Source organism: Aotus nancymaae, unplaced genomic scaffold (genome assembly GCF_030222135.1).
Source record: "Aotus nancymaae isolate 86718 unplaced genomic scaffold, 86718_ANA_hifiasm-v0.15.2.pri h1tg000057l, whole genome shotgun sequence".
Lineage (NCBI taxonomy): Eukaryota > Metazoa > Chordata > Mammalia > Primates > Aotidae > Aotus > Aotus nancymaae.
Window position 1 is genome coordinate 52,948,614 of NW_026988471.1, and position 18,889 is coordinate 52,967,502.

General features: G+C 36.1%; 1 protein-coding gene across 4 annotated transcripts in view; it reads left to right on the forward strand.

Moving 5' to 3' along the window:
* Nucleotides 1-18,889, forward strand: part of ACYP2 (acylphosphatase 2) — a 191,564-nt gene that overhangs the window by 13,515 nt on the left and 159,160 nt on the right. For all 4 annotated transcript variants that reach the window (XM_064364092.1, XM_012477218.2, XM_064364093.1 and 1 more), the window contains exons 2-3: nt 7,671-7,687; nt 10,869-10,978. In XM_064364092.1, coding sequence (XP_064220162.1) covers nt 7,671-7,687; nt 10,869-10,978 — 127 coding nt within the window. The remainder of the gene's footprint in view (nt 1-7,670; nt 7,688-10,868; nt 10,979-18,889) is intronic.

Here is an 18,889-nt window from a genome sequence, read left to right on the forward strand (position 1 = left end):
TTTTTAAATTGAAGTTTTCATCATTGCTGTATCTCGTGACCAATTGATTCATCTAAAATTTCCACTAAATTTTTCCATTGGGCTGAATGGAAAAAACAAACTCTGTTAGTGATATCTTGAAACTCACTTTTAGAAGCTTTGGTCACACCTATGATTGTACCTAATTCCAAATCTGTCATTATGATTTGGGGATTCAGTTGAATCTATTTTCTTTTGCAACATCCACCAAATCTTCAAATAAGTGTTTTATAAAGTGCTTCACTTTTGCCCAGTCATTCACACTTAAATGAGTGGATAAGTTCTAGAATTTTGAGATCCAACAGGGGCATGATTTGTATGCAGTTGGTAACAAATAGTGGAGATGGTTTTGAAAGTGCCTAACAGTAGCCAAATTGAAGCATGCACTGGTTTTTCTTTGTTAGATTAAGTAGTTTAATACATATAAGAAGTCTATCTTCTCTGACAGACATATCCCTAACCAAGAATAGTTCACCATGTAATGTGTTTTGTATCATGGGAGGAACCTCTATATCAGTAAGTGTCTTTCATTCAGAAGGTCGCTGAGGTTTTCAAATTCTTTTTTTTTTTTTTTTTTCGGCTGGATGCAGTGGCTCATGCTCGTAATCCTAGTGCTTTGGGAGGCTGAGGCAGTTGGATTGAGTGAGGCCAGAAGTTTGAGACTAGCCTGAGCAACATAGTGAGACTCCATCTCTACAAAACATTTTAAAATTACCCAGGCATGGTGGTGTGCACCTGTAGTTAGTTCTAGCTACTCGGAATGTTGAGGTGGGTGGATTACTTAAGTCTAAGAGTTTGAGACTGTAGTGAGCTATGATCACACCACTGCACTCCAGCCTGGGCAACTGAGCGATACCCTGTATCTTAAAAAAAATTCTTCTTATTCCCTGATGAAGGTCATTGTTTTTTTCTTTTTCCTCCCTTTTTAAAAAAACATTGAGTTGTTACAAAAGAAGGACATTTTTTGAAGGCAAGCTTGTCACTATATGTGAAGATACAGATTAAATAATTTGGCAGGGGAGATTTCTTGTATCTTTTGGCTGCATTTTTACGTCTCTGAAACACTCAAAACATTGAGGGCAGATGTTTCCCATCTTGTCTACTCAGACTCACACAGTAATCTCTGGAAACACCCTCACAGGCACACCCAAAATAATGCTTTACCAAGTTTCTAGGTATTCCTTAATCCAGTCAAATTGATACCTAATATTAAGTTCACAAATCCAGCCCTGTCAATTTGGCACCCGTATGCATCTCCTTCAAGCATAATTCACTTCCAAATAAAGACAATAACAAGGTAATAGTTCTTTTTACTGTGATGCAACTAACATGATGCAACCATCATGCAGACAACCAAACATGCACTAATCCCATCCCCAGAATTAGGCTTTCTAGATTTTACCATTCAGAGTTCTAATCTTTCAGGATTGCGATTTTCAGGATTTTAGACATTAGGGATTTTATGCTTTAGAGATTTTTAGTTCTTTTTAATTAAATTTTTTTTTCTTTCAGAAATGAAGTATTGCTATGTTGCCCAGGCTGGTCTCAAACTCCAGGGCTCAGTCAGTTCTCCTGCCTAAGCCTCCCAAATTGCTGGGCTTACAGGTGTAAGCCACCACAGCTGACTGACTTTAAGGATTTTGATCTTTCAGGATTTCAACATATAGGATTATGGCATTTGTGATTATGATTGGCACTAATACTATGTATATGCCTAATGTTATGTATATGTATAGTGTTAATTTAGGCATTATTAGTAACTTCTTGCTATCCTTTATAGTATATATACTATTATATATAATATAAATGTATTATAGATATATATGTGAGCATATAAGCATGTCTACATATATATGTATATTATATATTCAGTCACAATATATTATCACTATGTAAAGTTCTGCTAGAATCAACATAGAATTCTTGAGACTCTTTCCAGAACTTTGAATGCAGTAAATTTAGCACCATCACTTTGAATGTAAAGTCTGATACATATGATTATATGTATATTCACAATATATGTTAACAATAAATATAATATGTAATCAATATGTTAGTATTATCAATTATATTGTATTATACATCTATAACACATAATAAACATATAATTTATATGATAAGTTACAGGATAGTTAAATATTTCATATAAATATTTATCAGCTGGTTTTAAAAAATTCATTTATTCAACAACCATGTGCCAAGCTCTGGTCTAGGTGTTACGGACACAGTGGTAAAAAAGACGGAAAAATTTCTGCCCTTATGGAGCTGACAGTCTACTATAAAGATAGAAAATAAAAAAGTAAACAAGGCATATGCAGGAAACATGGGGTGCATTGCTGTTGTAGATAAATTGGTTGGGGAATATTTCTTTAAGGAGGTGACATTTATGCAGAGAGATGAATAACGAGAAGGAGCCAGTAGTGAGACTATCGGGGGAAGAAGATTCAAGCAGAAGTAACAGTCAGTACTAAGGCCAGGGGGCTTGGCTTGTTTAAGGGGCCAAAGGAGGCATATTTGGCTGGAATGGGGTAACTAAAAAGGGGAGAACTAGGACATGAGGTAGAGGAATTAGGAGACTGTGGCAACCAGAATGCATTTCATTTCCAGTGTAGTGGGAGCCCCTGAAGGCTTTTAAGCTGGGAAAGGAAGTGATTTTATTTTACTTAAGAAAAGAAAACCATGTTGGCTGCTTTATGGAGAATACACTGTAGGAGGGCAGAACTGGAAGCAGGGAGGCGAAAGAAGTTCTTGTAGTAGATGGGTTGAAAGATGATAACTTTAGGTATAAAAACATTATCGCCCATTCTTCTAGACACAGAAGAATGGTACAGAATTAAGCTATTTTTCAGTTAAGTCTTCAGTAATGACTAAGGCCTAGAAATAATTTAGAAAATGAGTACAATGCATGGGTTTGAATATTTAACCATGTGTGGTATCCAGACATGCCCTGATCTCAAACCTCGGGCCTTTGAACATGCTCTTCTATCTGTAATGTTGTTCTATTCTCATCTTACTAATTTTTCTCATCATTGAAGTCTCAGCTCTAAGACCAGTTTTTCAACAAACCTGCCCTAAAATCACCCGAGTGATTGATTGTCTGTCATGTGGCTGTACTATAAACTCTAATTTGTATCTAGGTTTATTCATTTTACAGCTTCAAATTGTCCGTTATTTTAATTGCCATATTTAATTGCCAGTTTATTTGTCCATCTTTCCCACTAGATTGTAATCTCTTAGATGCAAAGACTGTGTCTTATAAAATTAGACGACTGAAACTAAGAATAAAAAAAGAAAAAATTAGACAACTGAAAAATGTTAAGTGAGTAATCAACGTTTAGCTGTGTGCTTATTAAATGTATCTGAATTAACTAATTCTTAGATTATGTTTATGTGAATAAAATATTACATGAATAAATTGGAGTAGGTAATTTCCTTAACACTGCAACACATAGTGTAATATCTGTGTTTGATCCCACTTGAAAAATTTTCTCAAACCCCATCACCGTAAGTTAATGGTCTTTGTCATCATCAGTGAATAGATGGTGGAAGGGCTGCTCAGGATTCCTAAATGTTGAAAGGACGTTTTTCTTCACTGAGGGGCATGTTGTCAGTTTCCCTCTTTGGGCAGCTCCAGTATTTCTAGTAATAAGCGGTACAGTTGGAAGGAGAAATCTATGTGACAGACTGCCTAGGCTGCACCAACATCAGGTCCCTTTAGGGTGCAGGAGGGAGTTTTTCATCCATGGTTTCTATGATGTAGTACTTCTGACTTGTGAAAAAAAGGTGAGGCAACCATGTCATGCAAATACCTGAGTTATTACCAACACCAGCTTGAACAGTGTGACGGAGCATGCATCAGATCTGTGGTGGTACCCTACAAGATTTTCTCCTTTGTGATGCAATTATTGACCTGAAATATAAACCCTTTCAAATCTCTCTCAGACCTTTCTTTAGCGGGGAGTCAGCCATCGGCTCTAAACTTTAGTGGGCATAAGAATCACCTGGAAAGCACGTGAAAACCAGATTACTGGGCTCCACCTGTAGGGTTTCTGTTCCTTATAGGTTCGAGGAGGGGCCCAAGAATTTCTTTTTCAAAAAAAAAAAAAAAAACTCTCAGGTGTTGCTGTTTCATGGGCCACTCTTTTAGTGGGAAAGAGATGGACCACGTGTCTCTAATTTCTGTTTACTGCCTTTGCATGTGCTTTTTATTTTCATAACGCTAATATTTGGGACTGTTAGCTGTCGAGGAACTCAGAGGGGAATATACACAATACAGCTTTGACCAAAACCTTCAGTCTACTTACCTTGTCAGTGTCTTACTGTGTTCTGGGATCCCCTTACTCTTATGATAAAAAGACTGCACGCTTTTGCCTGCACAGCGCAGCCTGTCTTCTCTCCTCTTTTATGTCTCTCTTCTACATGGTCTGCGTGATCTGAAGTTTCTGGAATTTTCTGCCATTTCCTTTTATAGTGACTAGGTAATGTCTTTCCCTCCATCTATATAACAGATTGCCTTTCTGATTCTCTTTCAGATCAATACTTTCCACCCATCATTCCTCCACATTAAACATCTATCTTTTGAAATATTTTTATAGCCCTATAAAAATTCCATTTGTGATACTATCCTGTCTTTATTGCTTTGCTGCTTTTTTTCCCTTCATATTTGTTTGGTACTACAGTATGCTACCATCAGGATATTATAAATCAGGAAATTATAAATCTGCTTATAAAACTACATAAAATAAGCTACTGATCCTTTCTTCTGTATCCTCTTAACCAGGCTCAATTGCTGTATATAGAATCAACACCTTTTGAACTCTGTGAGTTACCAATGTGACTTAACAATGTATTTTTTTCTGATTATTTTTCAATTGAGATAGAATATAAATTAAGCAACATTCACCTTTTATAGTGTACAACTGAATGAACTTTTTTTTTTTGAGGCAGAGTCTCGCTCTTTCGCCCAGGCTGGAGTGCAGTGGCATGATCTCAGCTCACTACAACTTCCGCCTCCTGAGTTCAAGTGAGTCTCATGCCTCAGCCTCCCGAGTAGCTGGGATTACAGGCACCCGCCATCATGCCAGGCTAATTTTTGTATTTTTGTAAAGACGAGATTTCACAATGTTGGCCAGGCTGGTCTTGAACGCCTCAGGTGATCTGCCTGCCTTGGCCTCCTAAAGTGCTGGGATTACAGGCATGAGCCACCATGCCTGCCCCAATGAATTTTTAACAAATGCATACATGCATGTAATTATCAGCACAATTGAAATATAGAACAGTCCTGTCACCCCGAAGATCTCCATCCCCCGCATTGTAGCACTGTCCCCTCTACTCCTGGCCCTTGGCAACTGATAATCAATTTTCTGTCCTTACAGTTTTGCCTTTTCCACAAAGTAGAATTACACAGTATGTGTGAGTCTGGCCTCTTTTACTTAGCCTAATGCATTTATGATTCATACATGTTGTTGCTTGTATTCATGGTTTATTCCCTTTCATTACTGCAGCTGCATGGTATTCCATTGTGTGGATCCATCATAGTTGTTTATCCATTCCCAATGTTTTTTAATTGCTATGCCCTCTCCTCTAAACTGAAGCTTTTTTTTTTTTTCTGTCATTTAGCTTCTTGAGTACTAGCAAGCAAATTTCCAAATTTACCATGTGTTCTAGGTAGAAATTAAAACTAAGTTATAATAGGTACTAACAAGCTCTGAATTTCTGCACCTGATACATTCCTGATGTTTCTTTAAAACATAGGCCTATTTTAATCAACTCTCAAGTAGGAGCTCACATGTGGGGCATATCTATCCCAGAGAAACCTGTTCTAATTCATCCTTTTGGATCAAGAGTTTTCCAAGTTGCAATTTGCAGGAATGACTTGAGATCTGTTATTTAGGGTCATTGCTGCAATTCCCAGGAGAGATGTAAGAAGGCATTCCCTTTCCCTAAAAGGGTCCCATATCATAAATGCATATCTCTGATAATTTGAAACTAGCTTGCCTCTTGTGTTACCCCCACTGTAGGGCCCAGTTCTCTATGTATCAATGTTTGGTTCCAAACACCCCAAGGTGTGAACTCCCATAGTATTCTTGACCTCTGTCTGAGATGAGGCTTTCATAGTTTTTCAGGCTGGGTAAGCAAAATATAAGATACCATCATAGTTGGCCAGCATAGAACAGCTTATTGGTCTAGATAGGGAAAACATAACCAAGACCAACAATACTTCCCAATCTACATGGTTTGAAGTATGAACGTAATGTAATCTACATAGAGATTCCAAGAATCATTTACATTTAAGTTCATTTCCTTTAGTACTGAGGCTTTAGGGCCAGGCAGAGTGGCTTATGCCTGTAGTCTTGAGCTACTCAGAAGGCGAGGCAGGAGGATCCCTTGAGCCCAGGAGTTCGAGGGTGCAGGGAGCTATGATTGCACCACTGTATTCCAGCCTGGGCACAGAGCAAGATCCTGTGTCTAAAATAAATAAATAAATAAGTAAGTAAGTAGGTAAATAAAAGAGCTGAGGCTTCAGAAGCCAAGTTATGGTCAAGCATATCATTTCATGATATAAGTTTCATTGGTTCCGTAACTAGAAATAAACTAAAAACACAAATGTTTTATTACATTTAAATTTGCATTTAGTCCTTATATTTTAAGAAGATATCTTAAAAGTTGAGTACAGCTAAATTTTGTGCCGAATATACTCAACTGTATCTGTAATAAGCATTTTGTTTTATTTAGCATTTAAAAATAGAATGAGTATGCAGTTCAGCATTTTATTATACTTTGGATTCAGAATATTACTATTTTTCTCCAGAAAGTCTTCCTTTTCTCTTTTCATTTTAAAAGAAACTAATTTTTAAAAATACTTTCTAAATGTATTCAGATAGTAAACATTTTATTTGTTTTATGTACTTACCATTTAATAAATACAAGAATCCTCCCTTCTTCTCGGGGGATCCAGTCCAAGAACCCCAGTGGATGCCTGAAACTGTGGATAGTATAGAACCCTGTATATCCTAATCATTTATTACACACTGTGGCTGTAACTTTTACAGTTTGAGATGTAACAGGAAAACTAGCACAAATTTCTTTTTTCTTCCTCACAGTTTCATGGACAGAAGATTTGTTTTTAATTTAGATCTTAGCAGCGTCAGCATACAATTTTTTCTTTCCTTATTAAGTTGAGAACTTTCACCTTTTCGCTTAAAGGAAGCACGTTATGGTTTCTCTTTGGCACATTTGCCAGCATCACTACTCTTGTGCTTTGGGGGTCATCATTAAGTAAAATAAGGGTGACTTGAACACAAGCACTGCAGTACCACCAAGTCAGTCGATCTGATAACCAAGAGGGCGACTTAGTGACCAACGGGCAGGGAGTGTCTAAGGTATGGATCTGCTGGACAAAGTCATGATTCATGGGTGGGACAGCGTGAGATTTCACTATGCTACTCAGAAAGGTGTTCCATTTAAAACTTACTGTTTATTTCTGGAATTTTAAATTTAATATTATAGGACCACAGTTGATTGAGGGTTAAGTAAAACTGCAGAAGGTGAAACCAAGGATAAATGGGGACTACCTAGATAAAAGTTAAGTCAGAAAATTTATAACTTTTTAAGGTAGACAAGCTGACAATATTTTTTATTCTTTTATACAGGTGTTTGCTTCAGAATGGTAAGTCAATACAATCTTTATTATTTTGCCATGTTTTTTTCCACTGTTATTCCCAATTACAGAGATAGGGCAGTTTCTACTCAGAGCTAGTCTACTGTTTACTCCCTGTCCTTGAGGAGTAAATGAAGAAATATATGTATTTCTTTAAAATTACTGATTGAGATATTTATTAATGCTAAAACATTATACCCTTCTTAGTATTTACTTAACATCTCTACATTCAAAAGAACCTCTCTTGGGGTGGTTTTAATGAAATGCTTTGATTAGGTGTATTGAATACAAAGTATGGGATTTTCCACATGTTCTGGATGGAAGAAATCCTCTAGGCAAAGGGACATACAGTGCATCGCAAAACAAAACACGCTAAATGTTGCATAAGGAAGTGGTTCCCAGGATTTAGCAGTTTAAGCTCCATGTTGCATTTATTTATTTATTTATTTATTTATTTATTTATTTATTTATTTATGAGACAGAGTCTCACTCTGTTGCCCAGGCTGTAGTACAGTGGCGCGATTTCAGCTCACTGCAGCCTCCGCCTCCCAGGCTCAATCAATTCTCCTGCCTTAGCCTCCCAAGTAGGTGGGATTACAGGTGTCCACCACCACGTCCAGCTACTTTTTTATTTTTAGTAGAGATGGCCTTTCACCATGTTGGCCAGGCTGGTCTTAAACTCCTAGCCTCAAGTGATCCATGCACCTCAGCCTCCCAGAGTGCTGGAATTACAGGTGTGAGCCACCACGCTGGAGCCGGCTAATTTTTTTTATATTTAGTAGAGACCATGTTTCACTGTGTTGCCTAGACTGGTCTTGAACTCCTGACCTCCCGTCTTGGCCTCCCAAAGTGCTGGGATTATAGGCATGAGCCACCATGCCTGGCTCTATGATGCTTTTAAATTTTTAATTTTTTAAAGTACTCCTTTCCTACAAGTTAAATGTGGCATGCATTTCCACCTACTATCTGAGCTGAGTCACTAGATTAGGTCCCTGGTTCCAAACCCCTGAGGGCTCCAATATGTTCCTGTCAGTAAAGTCTCTGAATTATGAGGCAGCCCCATCCCCCAAAATTCAGATTGTCTCCCTTTTCATTATTATCTATTAAGAAAGTGATTTATTTTCAGGGCTACCTCTTACATCAGTCTTAGTTGTTACCATTTTGATTTGTGTTGTTTCATACAGTTGGGGATGTGGGATGTAGACATGTTGATCACCCTGGCCTCCAAACAGGAGAAGAGTATGTTTTTGAAAAGTTCTAAGGCCAAATGTGTTGGCTCATGCCTGTAATCCTAACACTTTTGGAAGCCAAGGCGGGTGGATCACTTGAGGTCAGGAGCTTGAGACCAGCCTGGCCAACATGGTGAAACCCCATCTCTGCTAAAAATAAAAAAAATTAGCTGGGCATGGTGGTGGACGCCTGTAATCCCAGCTACTCAGGAGGCTGAGGCAGGATAATCACTTGAACTTGGGAGGCAGAGGTTGCAGTGAGTCAAGATCGCACCACTACTCCAGCCTGGGTGACAAGAGTGAAACTCCATCCCCTGCCAAAAAAGTTCTAGGAGACTGGATCAACAGGAATTTTGGTATGATGTTGTTAAAATAATTCAAAATCAAAATGTTGCTACTTATGTAGCATAACTGAATTTGGAGCTAGAAAAAGGAATTTTTAAAAGACTATTAATAATAATGGGAGAGATAAATTTACCCAGAGACAATTATAACATTTCTGTGCCAAGTCCAGAGCCAACAGAAAACATCAGAATCTTAATCTTACCATAACTCTGCAAACCAATATGCTTATGCTAGTGTTCTCGCTAGTTTAATTTTGTTTCTTTTTTTTTAAGAGAAAACTTAGGTTTAGGGGTACATGTATAGGTTTGTTATAGGTAAACTTGTGTCATAGGGGTTTATTGTACAGAGTATTTCATGACCCAGGTACTAAGCCTAGTACCCAATAGTTATTTTTTTCTGCTCCTCTCCCTCCTCCCACCCTCCACCCTCAAGTAGGCCCCAGTGTCTGTTGTTCCCCTCTTTGTGTCCACATGCTCTCATAATTTAGCTCCCATTTATACATGAGAACATGCAGTATTTGGTTTTCTATTCCTGTGTTAGTTTGCTAAGGATAATGTCCTCCAGCTCCATTCATATTTCTGCAAAGGACATGATCTCATTCTTTTTTAAGGATGCATGGTATTCCGTGGTGTATATGTACCACATTTTCTTTGTCCATTCTACCATGGATGGGTATTTAGGTTGATTCCATGTCTTGGCTATTGTGAATACTGCTGCAGTGAACAAATGTATGCATGTGTCTTTATGATGGAACAATTTGTATTCTTTTGGGTATATACCCAATAATGGGATTGCTGGGTTGAATGGTAGTTCCGTTTTTAGCTCTTTGAGGAATCGCCACACTGCTTTCCACAGTGGTTTGGCCAATTTACACTTCCACCAGCAATTTATAAGCATTCCCTCTTCTCTACAACCTGGCCAGCATCTGTTATTTTTTGATTTTTTAATAGCCATTCTGACTGGTGTGAGAAGGTATCTCATTGTGGTTTTGATTTGCATTTCTCTAATGATCGGTGATATTGAGCTGTTTTTCATATGCTTCTTGGCCACATGTATGTCTTCTTTTGAGAACTGTCTATTTGTGTCCTTGCCTACTTTTTTAATGGGATTGTTTATAATTTTCTTATTAAGATGATTTTCCCTCATTTTTACTGGAAATTTCAAAGTGTTTTAGTCTCTATTTCTGCTTATCAATACCTTATGTTGATCATAATTGGATTTTTTTTTCTCAGTGATAATCTTGGATTGATTATCATTTGGAACCCAGGTAAACAATGCAATTTAGTGTTAGCAGTCTTGAGGGCAATGCAGCTAAATTTATGTATCCAAAACTTATGCAGCTAAATTTATGTATCATGGAAACTGTTTCTGAAATAATTCTCACTCTCAGTTTATTTTTTCATCATGTACTTGTTTTTACTGAAAGTAGAATTTAACAAAAGATACAATTTAAATGAAGCTTCTTAGAAATGTTAACTGTAGGTCATCTATACAATTGTGGGCATAGCCTACAAAAAAAAGATTATTAGGTTAGCATTTTTTGGATGTTAGAGTCATGTATGTTGTGAATTCACACTTTTGATGCTTTATTTTTCTTGTTTTTTCTCTGAAACCAGTATACAGAAGATGAAGCTAAGAAGATAGGAGTGGTTGGCTGGGTGAAGAATACCAGCAAAGGCACCGTGACAGGCCAAGTGCAGGGGCCGGAAGACAAAGTCAATTCCATGTGAGTAATAAAATTAGTAACATGTACATGACATTTATGAGGCTGCTCTTTTTTATTTTTTTAAAACCTGGTCTTGCCCAGGGTGTAGTGCAGTGGCACAATCTCAGCTCACTGCAACCTCTACTTCCAGGCTCTGATCACCCCCATCAGCCTCCTAAGTGGCTGGGACTATAGGTGTGAGCCACTGTGCCCGCCTTATGAGGCTATTTTAATGTTTCATTGGGCAGTAAGAATAGTATTGATGGACCAGATTTTGTTTGTAGATTATAATCAAACTGTTATATTTTTAGGTAGGCCTGTGGAGAAATTCTCAGAGTTGGGAGTAGCATTCTGTGTCTAGGAATGAATTTCCCACTTGGGCTTGCCTCAAGAAGGGTTCTTGCATCACTCTCCAATCTGTATGTCCTGTTGCATCTCCTCCAGGGTTAGGGAGATGTCCAGGACCCAAGTAGCTCTCATTTGAAGTGTTGCGACTGATGCACAGTGCCTTAGGATGGTTTGTGAAGTTCTTAGGGTAGCCTTCAAGGCAAAAAGATTGTCATCTCCTTTTTATTGTTAAGTGCCTTATTTATCTAATTGTAATTTTACTTTTCCTGACATTGAGAGTGTGTTTAATGAGCTGGATGGTTACCAAAATATGAATCCTTGAAGTCCAAAAGAGGCCAGATTCAGTACTAGGGGAAAAAGTGCCTTGTGTACACATTGTCATTTTCAAAAGCCTGGTGTTTTCAGCTTTGTAATTTTCACTGCTCTCTGTAGTCTTCTTTTTTAAATTAAAAATAGCTAACATTTATTGATCATTTACATGTTGGGCAATATGCCAAGCACCTTACATGGATTATCTCATGTAATCTTCACAACAGATCTTATGAGATAGGTACTAAGTAATACTCAATTTATTTGATTGTTTGCAATTTATCTTTGTTTTCATTACTTAATATTCTAAGATTAGAAAAGTTATAGTTTTTGCTTATTGTAATAAGTGAAGTCGTGTAACACTGAGATGTATAAAGGCAAAACTAGTAATGTGTGCTTTCCTCTCTATTTCCCTCTCCTTTATGTAACCTGTGACAAGAAATGCTTTCCACAGCTTTCTCTTTCACTTAAAAATAGTTTTACTTGGAATACTCTCAAGAAAAAAAAAAAAGTTAAGTATGCATTTGTCATTAAGGTTTTGCTGGTTTTTATAAAATAGAATACTTTGTGCATATTTTTCCATAATTTATATTTTGAGTTTCTGGATATTCTGTAAACAGCAAATACATAATTACCCACTCCTTATTTTTTCTAATTTTCCAGTGTTTAGGTACATACTTGTGTTTGTGTGTAAAACTACACCTCAAATTGAAAAGTGGGGTCCAAAAATTTAGTTTAATAAACTGTGGGGTGACTGTTAATGAAAAACAAAATTTTAAGTAGAATTGTCACAAAATGTACAAGAAATTTTGGGACTTTTGTTGTACAGAACTCATAGTTCAATGGAAGAAAAAATGCCAAATGATTGTGAGGAAGTTTTGAAATGGAGACTATGTCCCATGATTCGAAGAAGCCGATAAAAAAAAATAATATAATGTTTGAAAACTGAGGACTATGTGGAAGATAGAAGCTTGTACCAATCATGTTACATTCCTAATCCACATTGTAGAGGGTCTTTGATTAATTTACTTAACATAAATGAAATAGTTTCATCCGTTGTGCTCATGTTTTCTATTCAATCCCTGCATTCTCCACCACCCTTCTTAAGTAACTTATGTTAGCAAGCTAGTGTGTATTCTTCCGCTTATCTCCACGTTCACATTCTCTCTCTCTCACACACACACACATTTGTGGGTTTGGTCAATATTTGCTTTTTAAAAATGGGATCGTGGTGTATTCCCTTCTCTGCATCTTACTTTTTCACTCAACGATATATCCAGGAAAATCCTTCCACGTTAAATGGTATAGCTCTGATTCATTCTTTTTATTGGCTGCTTAATATTCCACACTATATAGATGTATTATTATCTTATTGCCGGGACCTCATTTTTTTGTTGGTTGTGTTTTAAAATAAGAGCAATGCTGCAATAAAAATTTTATTGGTGATTTTATGTTTATTGCATTGATTCCCAGGAGTATGATTTGTTGGTTGAAGTGTCTGTGTATTTTTAATGTAAAAATATTTGTCAGACTGCTTTACAAAACAGCTGTAAACAATTTACATTTTTTTTCCTCCTCATCCTGTCAGCAACTGGTACTGTACTCTGTATTTTTCCTTTTATCTGATTGGTTGTAAGTGATTATTATTTTTTCCTGTAATTTGCATTTCTCTAATTACTAGTTAATTGAAGCATCTTTATGCTTGTGTCTGTGGATTTGTTCTCATGAACTCCTTTTTCACATCCTTTACCCATTTTTCTATCAAGTTGCTTGTCTCTTGCCAATTTTTAAAAACTCTTTGTATATTGGTCATGGTTACTAACCCATCATCTGTTACCGCTTTTACAGGTATTTTCCCAAATCTATCATTTGCCTATTAGTTTCATCTGTGATAGCTTTGCAACATAAATTGTTTTTCATTTTTATTAACTCAAAAATGGCAATTTTTTCTCTCTGGTTAAGAAACAGATTGTAAGTGTTGTCATCTAGGTTTTCTTCTAACTTGATGCTCTATTTATTACATTTAACCATTTACTCCATCTGGAATTTGTTTTTTATTTATAATATGAGCTATTGGGCCAACTATTTTCTACCAGATGAATAGCCAGTTGTCCCAGCACTACTTACTAAATAATCACTCTTTCCCCCATTGCACTGAAATATATTTTTTTGTCATATATTAAAATCTCATATAAACTGGTTTTTATTTCTGGATTCTCTATTCTGTTCCACTGATCTATTTCTCTGTTCCTGTATGAGTATACCATATTGATTTAATTATAGTATCTCTATAGTTTATTTCCTCTCACTGTTCTTTTTTATTCTTTTATTTGCTTTCTTGGGCATTTGTTTTCTTCCTAGACTTCAAGATACTTTTACCTATTTAACTGGAATTCTGTTTATTAAAAAAAAAACTTACCTGATTGTCTCACACTTATGCTTTTAAAATAAATTTTATGTTTTTATTTTTTGAGACAAGAGTCTTGCTCTGTCTCTGAGGCTGAAGTGCAATTATCTGATCTAGGCTCACTGCAGCTTTGACCTCCTGGGCTCAAGTGATCTTCCCGCCTCAATCTCCTAAATGCTCATGCTGGCTAATTTTTGTATTTTTTCTTTTTTTAAAAATAGAGATAGTGACTCACTATGTTGGTCAGGCTGGCATAGAACTCTTAACTTCAAATGACCCCTCCTGCCTCGGCTTCCCAAAGTGCTTAGATTACAAAAATAAGCTTTACTTTTTAGAACAGTTTTAGATTTACAGAAAAATTGTGAAGATAGTACAGGGAGCTTCCATATACTCCCCACACAGTTTTCCTACTATCAACATTTTACATTAATATGATACATAATGTTAACAATTAATGGACCGAATGGATACATTAGTATTAACTAAAATCCCTACTGTATTTAGATTTCAATTTTTACCTAATGTCCATTTTATGTTTTGGGATCCCATTATTGTATTTGGTTTTTAACTGGACATTCTTGTGATATTAAGAGATGTGACGTTTTGACCTGGTGCAGTGGCTCATGCCTGTAATCCCAGCACTTTGGGAGGCTGAGGCAGGTGGATCAGTTGAAGTCAGGAGTTCAAGACCAGCCTGGCCAACATAGCAAGATCCTGTCTCTACAAAAAATACAAAGATTAGCCGGGGGTGGTGGCATATGCCTGTAGTCCCAGCTCCTCGGGAGGCTGAGGCAGGAGAATCGCTTGAGTCTGGGAGCAGAGGTTGCAAGACTGTGTCAGGGCACTCCAGTCTGGGCAACAAGAGTAGTCTGTCTCAAAAAAAAAAAAAAAAGTGACATTTTTATGATATTAAATCTTCCCATTTAAGAACACACAGATGTTCCATTTGCTTAGATTTAAAAATTTATCATCAATATGATTTTATAGTTTTCTTTATATAGGTTTTTGTGCTTTTCTTGCTAAGTTTATTTCTAAGTATCTTAATGACTTTTTCACTATTATGTATGGATTTCATTCCCATTTATGTCTCTAGTTGCTCATACTTAAATATGGAATCTGTAATTATTTTTATATATGTGTTATATATCATAGTATTACCTTATCAAATATTCTTAATTCTATTAGTTGTCTATTGGGTTTTTAAAAAATAAATACAGTAATGCAATTAGTAAAAATGGTGTATCTTTTTTTTTTTCAGTGACTTCATTTGTCAGACCTGCCATGACAATGTTGAATAATAATAGCAATAGCAGGCGTGCCTGTTTGGGTTCTGATTTTATTTGAAATAGTTGTGTTGTCTCACCTAGTAGAAAGACGTTTGCTATTGGTTTTAGGTGAATATACTTTATCACATTGAATTTCACTCTTGTATTCCTTGAATTAAGCTCTGACTGGTTTCAGTGTGCTATTCTTTTGAATTATTGCTGAATTGTCAAGTATTGCTTGCAAATATTTTATTTAGAACTTTTGTATATGTATGTCAGGTAAGGTTTTTTTTTTTTTTTTTTTTTGGTACTCTATCATGTTTTGATTTTAAAGTTTTGTTGGCTTCATAAAACATATTAAGAAGTTTTCCATCCTTCTCTTCATTCTGGAATAAAATATCAGAATTACTGTTCTTAGGTTAGTGGAAACAAATTAGGAAATCACCTGGTCCTGCTGCCTTCTCAATGTTGACCTTTAACCATCTTTTCAGTCTACTCTATGGTAATTGGTATATTTGTTTTTGTTTGTTTTTTGAGAAAAGGTTTTGCTCTGTCACCCAAGTGGAGTGCAGTGGCACAATCACAGTTCACTGCAGCCTTGATCTGCTGGGTTTAAGTGATGCTTCCATTTCAGCCACCCAAGTAGCTAGGACAACAGGTACGCACCACCATGCCCAGCTAATTTTTTAAAACTTTTTTGTGGAGATGAGGTCTCATTATGTAGCCCAGGCTGGTCTCAAACTTCTGAGCTCAAACAATCCTTCTGCCTCAGCCTCCCAAAGTAACTGATATAGTTGAGTTTTCCAGATGTTCTTGGATTCCTTATTTTGCTAGGAAATTATCCAGTTTTTCTAGGCTTTCAAATTTGTTGTGATAAATTTTATAATTTTAAAAATCTTGGGCAGGCACAGTGGCTCACACCTGTAATATCAGCACTTTGGGAGGTGGGCAGATTACCAGCCTGGCCAACATGGTAAAACCTCATCTCTAAAAAAATATATAAAAATTAGCCGGTGTGGTGGCACTTGCCTGTAATCCAGCTACGGGGGAGGCTGAGGCAAGAGAATTGCTTGAACCCAGGAGATGGAGGTTGCAGTGAGCCGAGATCATGCCATTGCACTGCAGCTTGGGTGACAGAGCAAGACTCCTTCTCAAAGAAAAAAAAAAATCTCTTTTGTATCTGTGTTTATATCTCCTTTGAAAATTCCTAATCTTGTATAACTTCATTTCTTCTCCTTTTTCCTTCATCAGGCTCTGACAGAATTTATCTATTTTATTGGTATTTTTTAAAAAACAGGTTTTAGGGTTATTGATCATATTTTGGGGGGATTTTACATTTTATTAATTTCAACTTCCATCTTTATTAATTTCCTCTTCTTTCTCTCTTTGTGGCTCCTCTAAGTCTTCAACATGAGTCCTAGTTACCTTTGTTTTTAGTTTTTTTTTAAGTTAATAATGAAGGTGATTAGACATTTTCTCCTGAATACAGCTTTTTCCTTTTCCATTGGTTTTGGTAGAAAACGTTTCTTTCATTGCTTTCTGGATAGTTTGTAATTTCATTTTTTATTTGAACTATACTGTAACTAATGGGATTCTAAGTATGTGTTTGTAAAATTCTCAGTTAAATTTTAAAGTCATCTGTTATTATTTATTTCCATTTTTGTTTGATTATAATCTGAGAATGAGGTCTAGAAGATTTCTACTTAAAAATTTTTGTTAAATCCTTGTGATGAATGACATGATGTATTTTGGATTGATCAGTTGGGACTATGATTCAATTAGGATGCTTTAGGCTGCAAGTAACAGGATACCTGATTAAAGTGCTTGAATGAAGGAACTGATTTTTCCCACATTCCTAAAAGGCTAGGTGGAGTTGGTTCAGTGGCTCAATTATATTAGAACCCTGAGGTCAGTTTCTCTGCTTTACTTTCCCTTCTGCTTGTCTGTCAGTCCTGCACACCCTTGCAGAATCACATTCAAAAGCAGAGAGAAGATGAGGCTTTTCCATCCAACAATTCCCTCTTCTCAGGGAGGAAATTCTTTCTTAAGACCCAGCCAATTTTCCTATAGGTCTGACTGGACAGAACTAGGTCTCAGCCCTACTCCCTGGCTTCAAGTGGTATTAGGGAAGGGAGTATCCCACATTTTTAGCTTTCCTCCTAGCAGGTGAAATTTGGCATCAAGAAGGAAGATAGAGAATGTCTGCTAGGGAAGCACTCAACAGTTTGCTGTAAAAGAGAACTGGAAAAATGCTGAAATATTCTCTTTCTGAGGCATATAAAATTTCCGTATACATATGTTTGAACCTGTTGATTATGTTATTTAATTCCACTATTTTTTAGACAACTATATCTGTTTGTTTTAAAAGAGGCATATTGAAGTCTTTCTGTATAATTACACTTTTATCAAATTATCATTACGATTTAGTTTAAAATTTTGTTGTTGTTGCTGTGTTTTGATATATACAGTTTTATAACTTATATAATCTTTATAAAGTATCCTTTTCATTATATAGTGTTTTTCTTTATGTATTTAATGTCTTTAAATTAAATTTCTACATTGCTATTTTTTTCTTTCTTTTTATATGTCCTGCTATTTTTGTGCTATTGCTGTATTTTCATTTTTTGCTTGGTCATTTTAAGGATCTTTTTAGTAAACAACATATAGCTATGTTTTTATTTTTAAACAGTTTGAAAGTTTCTCTCTTTTAACGGCAAAGTTTAGTCTTCTCACATTTAGTGCAATAATTGGTTTATACACACAATTAATTTCTTATTTAGTCTAACAGTGATTTGTAACAATTGATTTTATTCTTCTGAATTGACTATTATTTTAGTTTTAATCATCAACATAGTATGTGTTTGTGTTGTTTTCTGAAGTTTTTTAAATAGTGAATTGTAACACACATGTAGAAAAATGCAGTATTTATAAATGTACAGGTTAATGAATTGGTATAAAGCCAAGATCTTTCCCCTGCAGTACCACCTGAGATCAAGTGCCCATGGGCCATATGTATGAGTCTGTTTCTGGATTCTCTATTCTGTTTCTTTGGTTTGTTTGTCTGTCCTTGTATCCCATATCATTTATCGTAGCTTTATTATAAGTCCTTACATCTGGTAGACAAGTTATTCAACTTGTTCTTCTTCAAGATTGCCTTGGCTATTTGAATCCTTTGCACTACCCTCTAAGTGTTAGATCAAGTTGTCAGATTCCTCAAAGCAGCCTGTTGGAATTTTGACTGAAATTGTATTGACTGTATAGACAAATTTGAGGAGAATTTAGGTCCCAAATGTAATAAATCTCTCATTTATTTTGTTCTTTTTTAATTCTCTCAAGAATAAATTAAATTTTTTACATAAAGGTCTTGCATATATTTCCCTTAGGTATTGATTGTCGGGATGCTATTAAAAACTCTATCTTATTTAAACATCTTGGCCGGGTGCCGTGGCTCACGCCTGTAATCTCAGCACTTTGGGAGGCTGAGGCGGGTGGATCACGAGGTCAAGAGATCGAGACCATCCTGGTCAACATGGTGAAACCCCGTCTCTACTAAAAATACAAAAAATTAGCTGGGCATGGTGGCACATGCCTGTAATCCCAGCT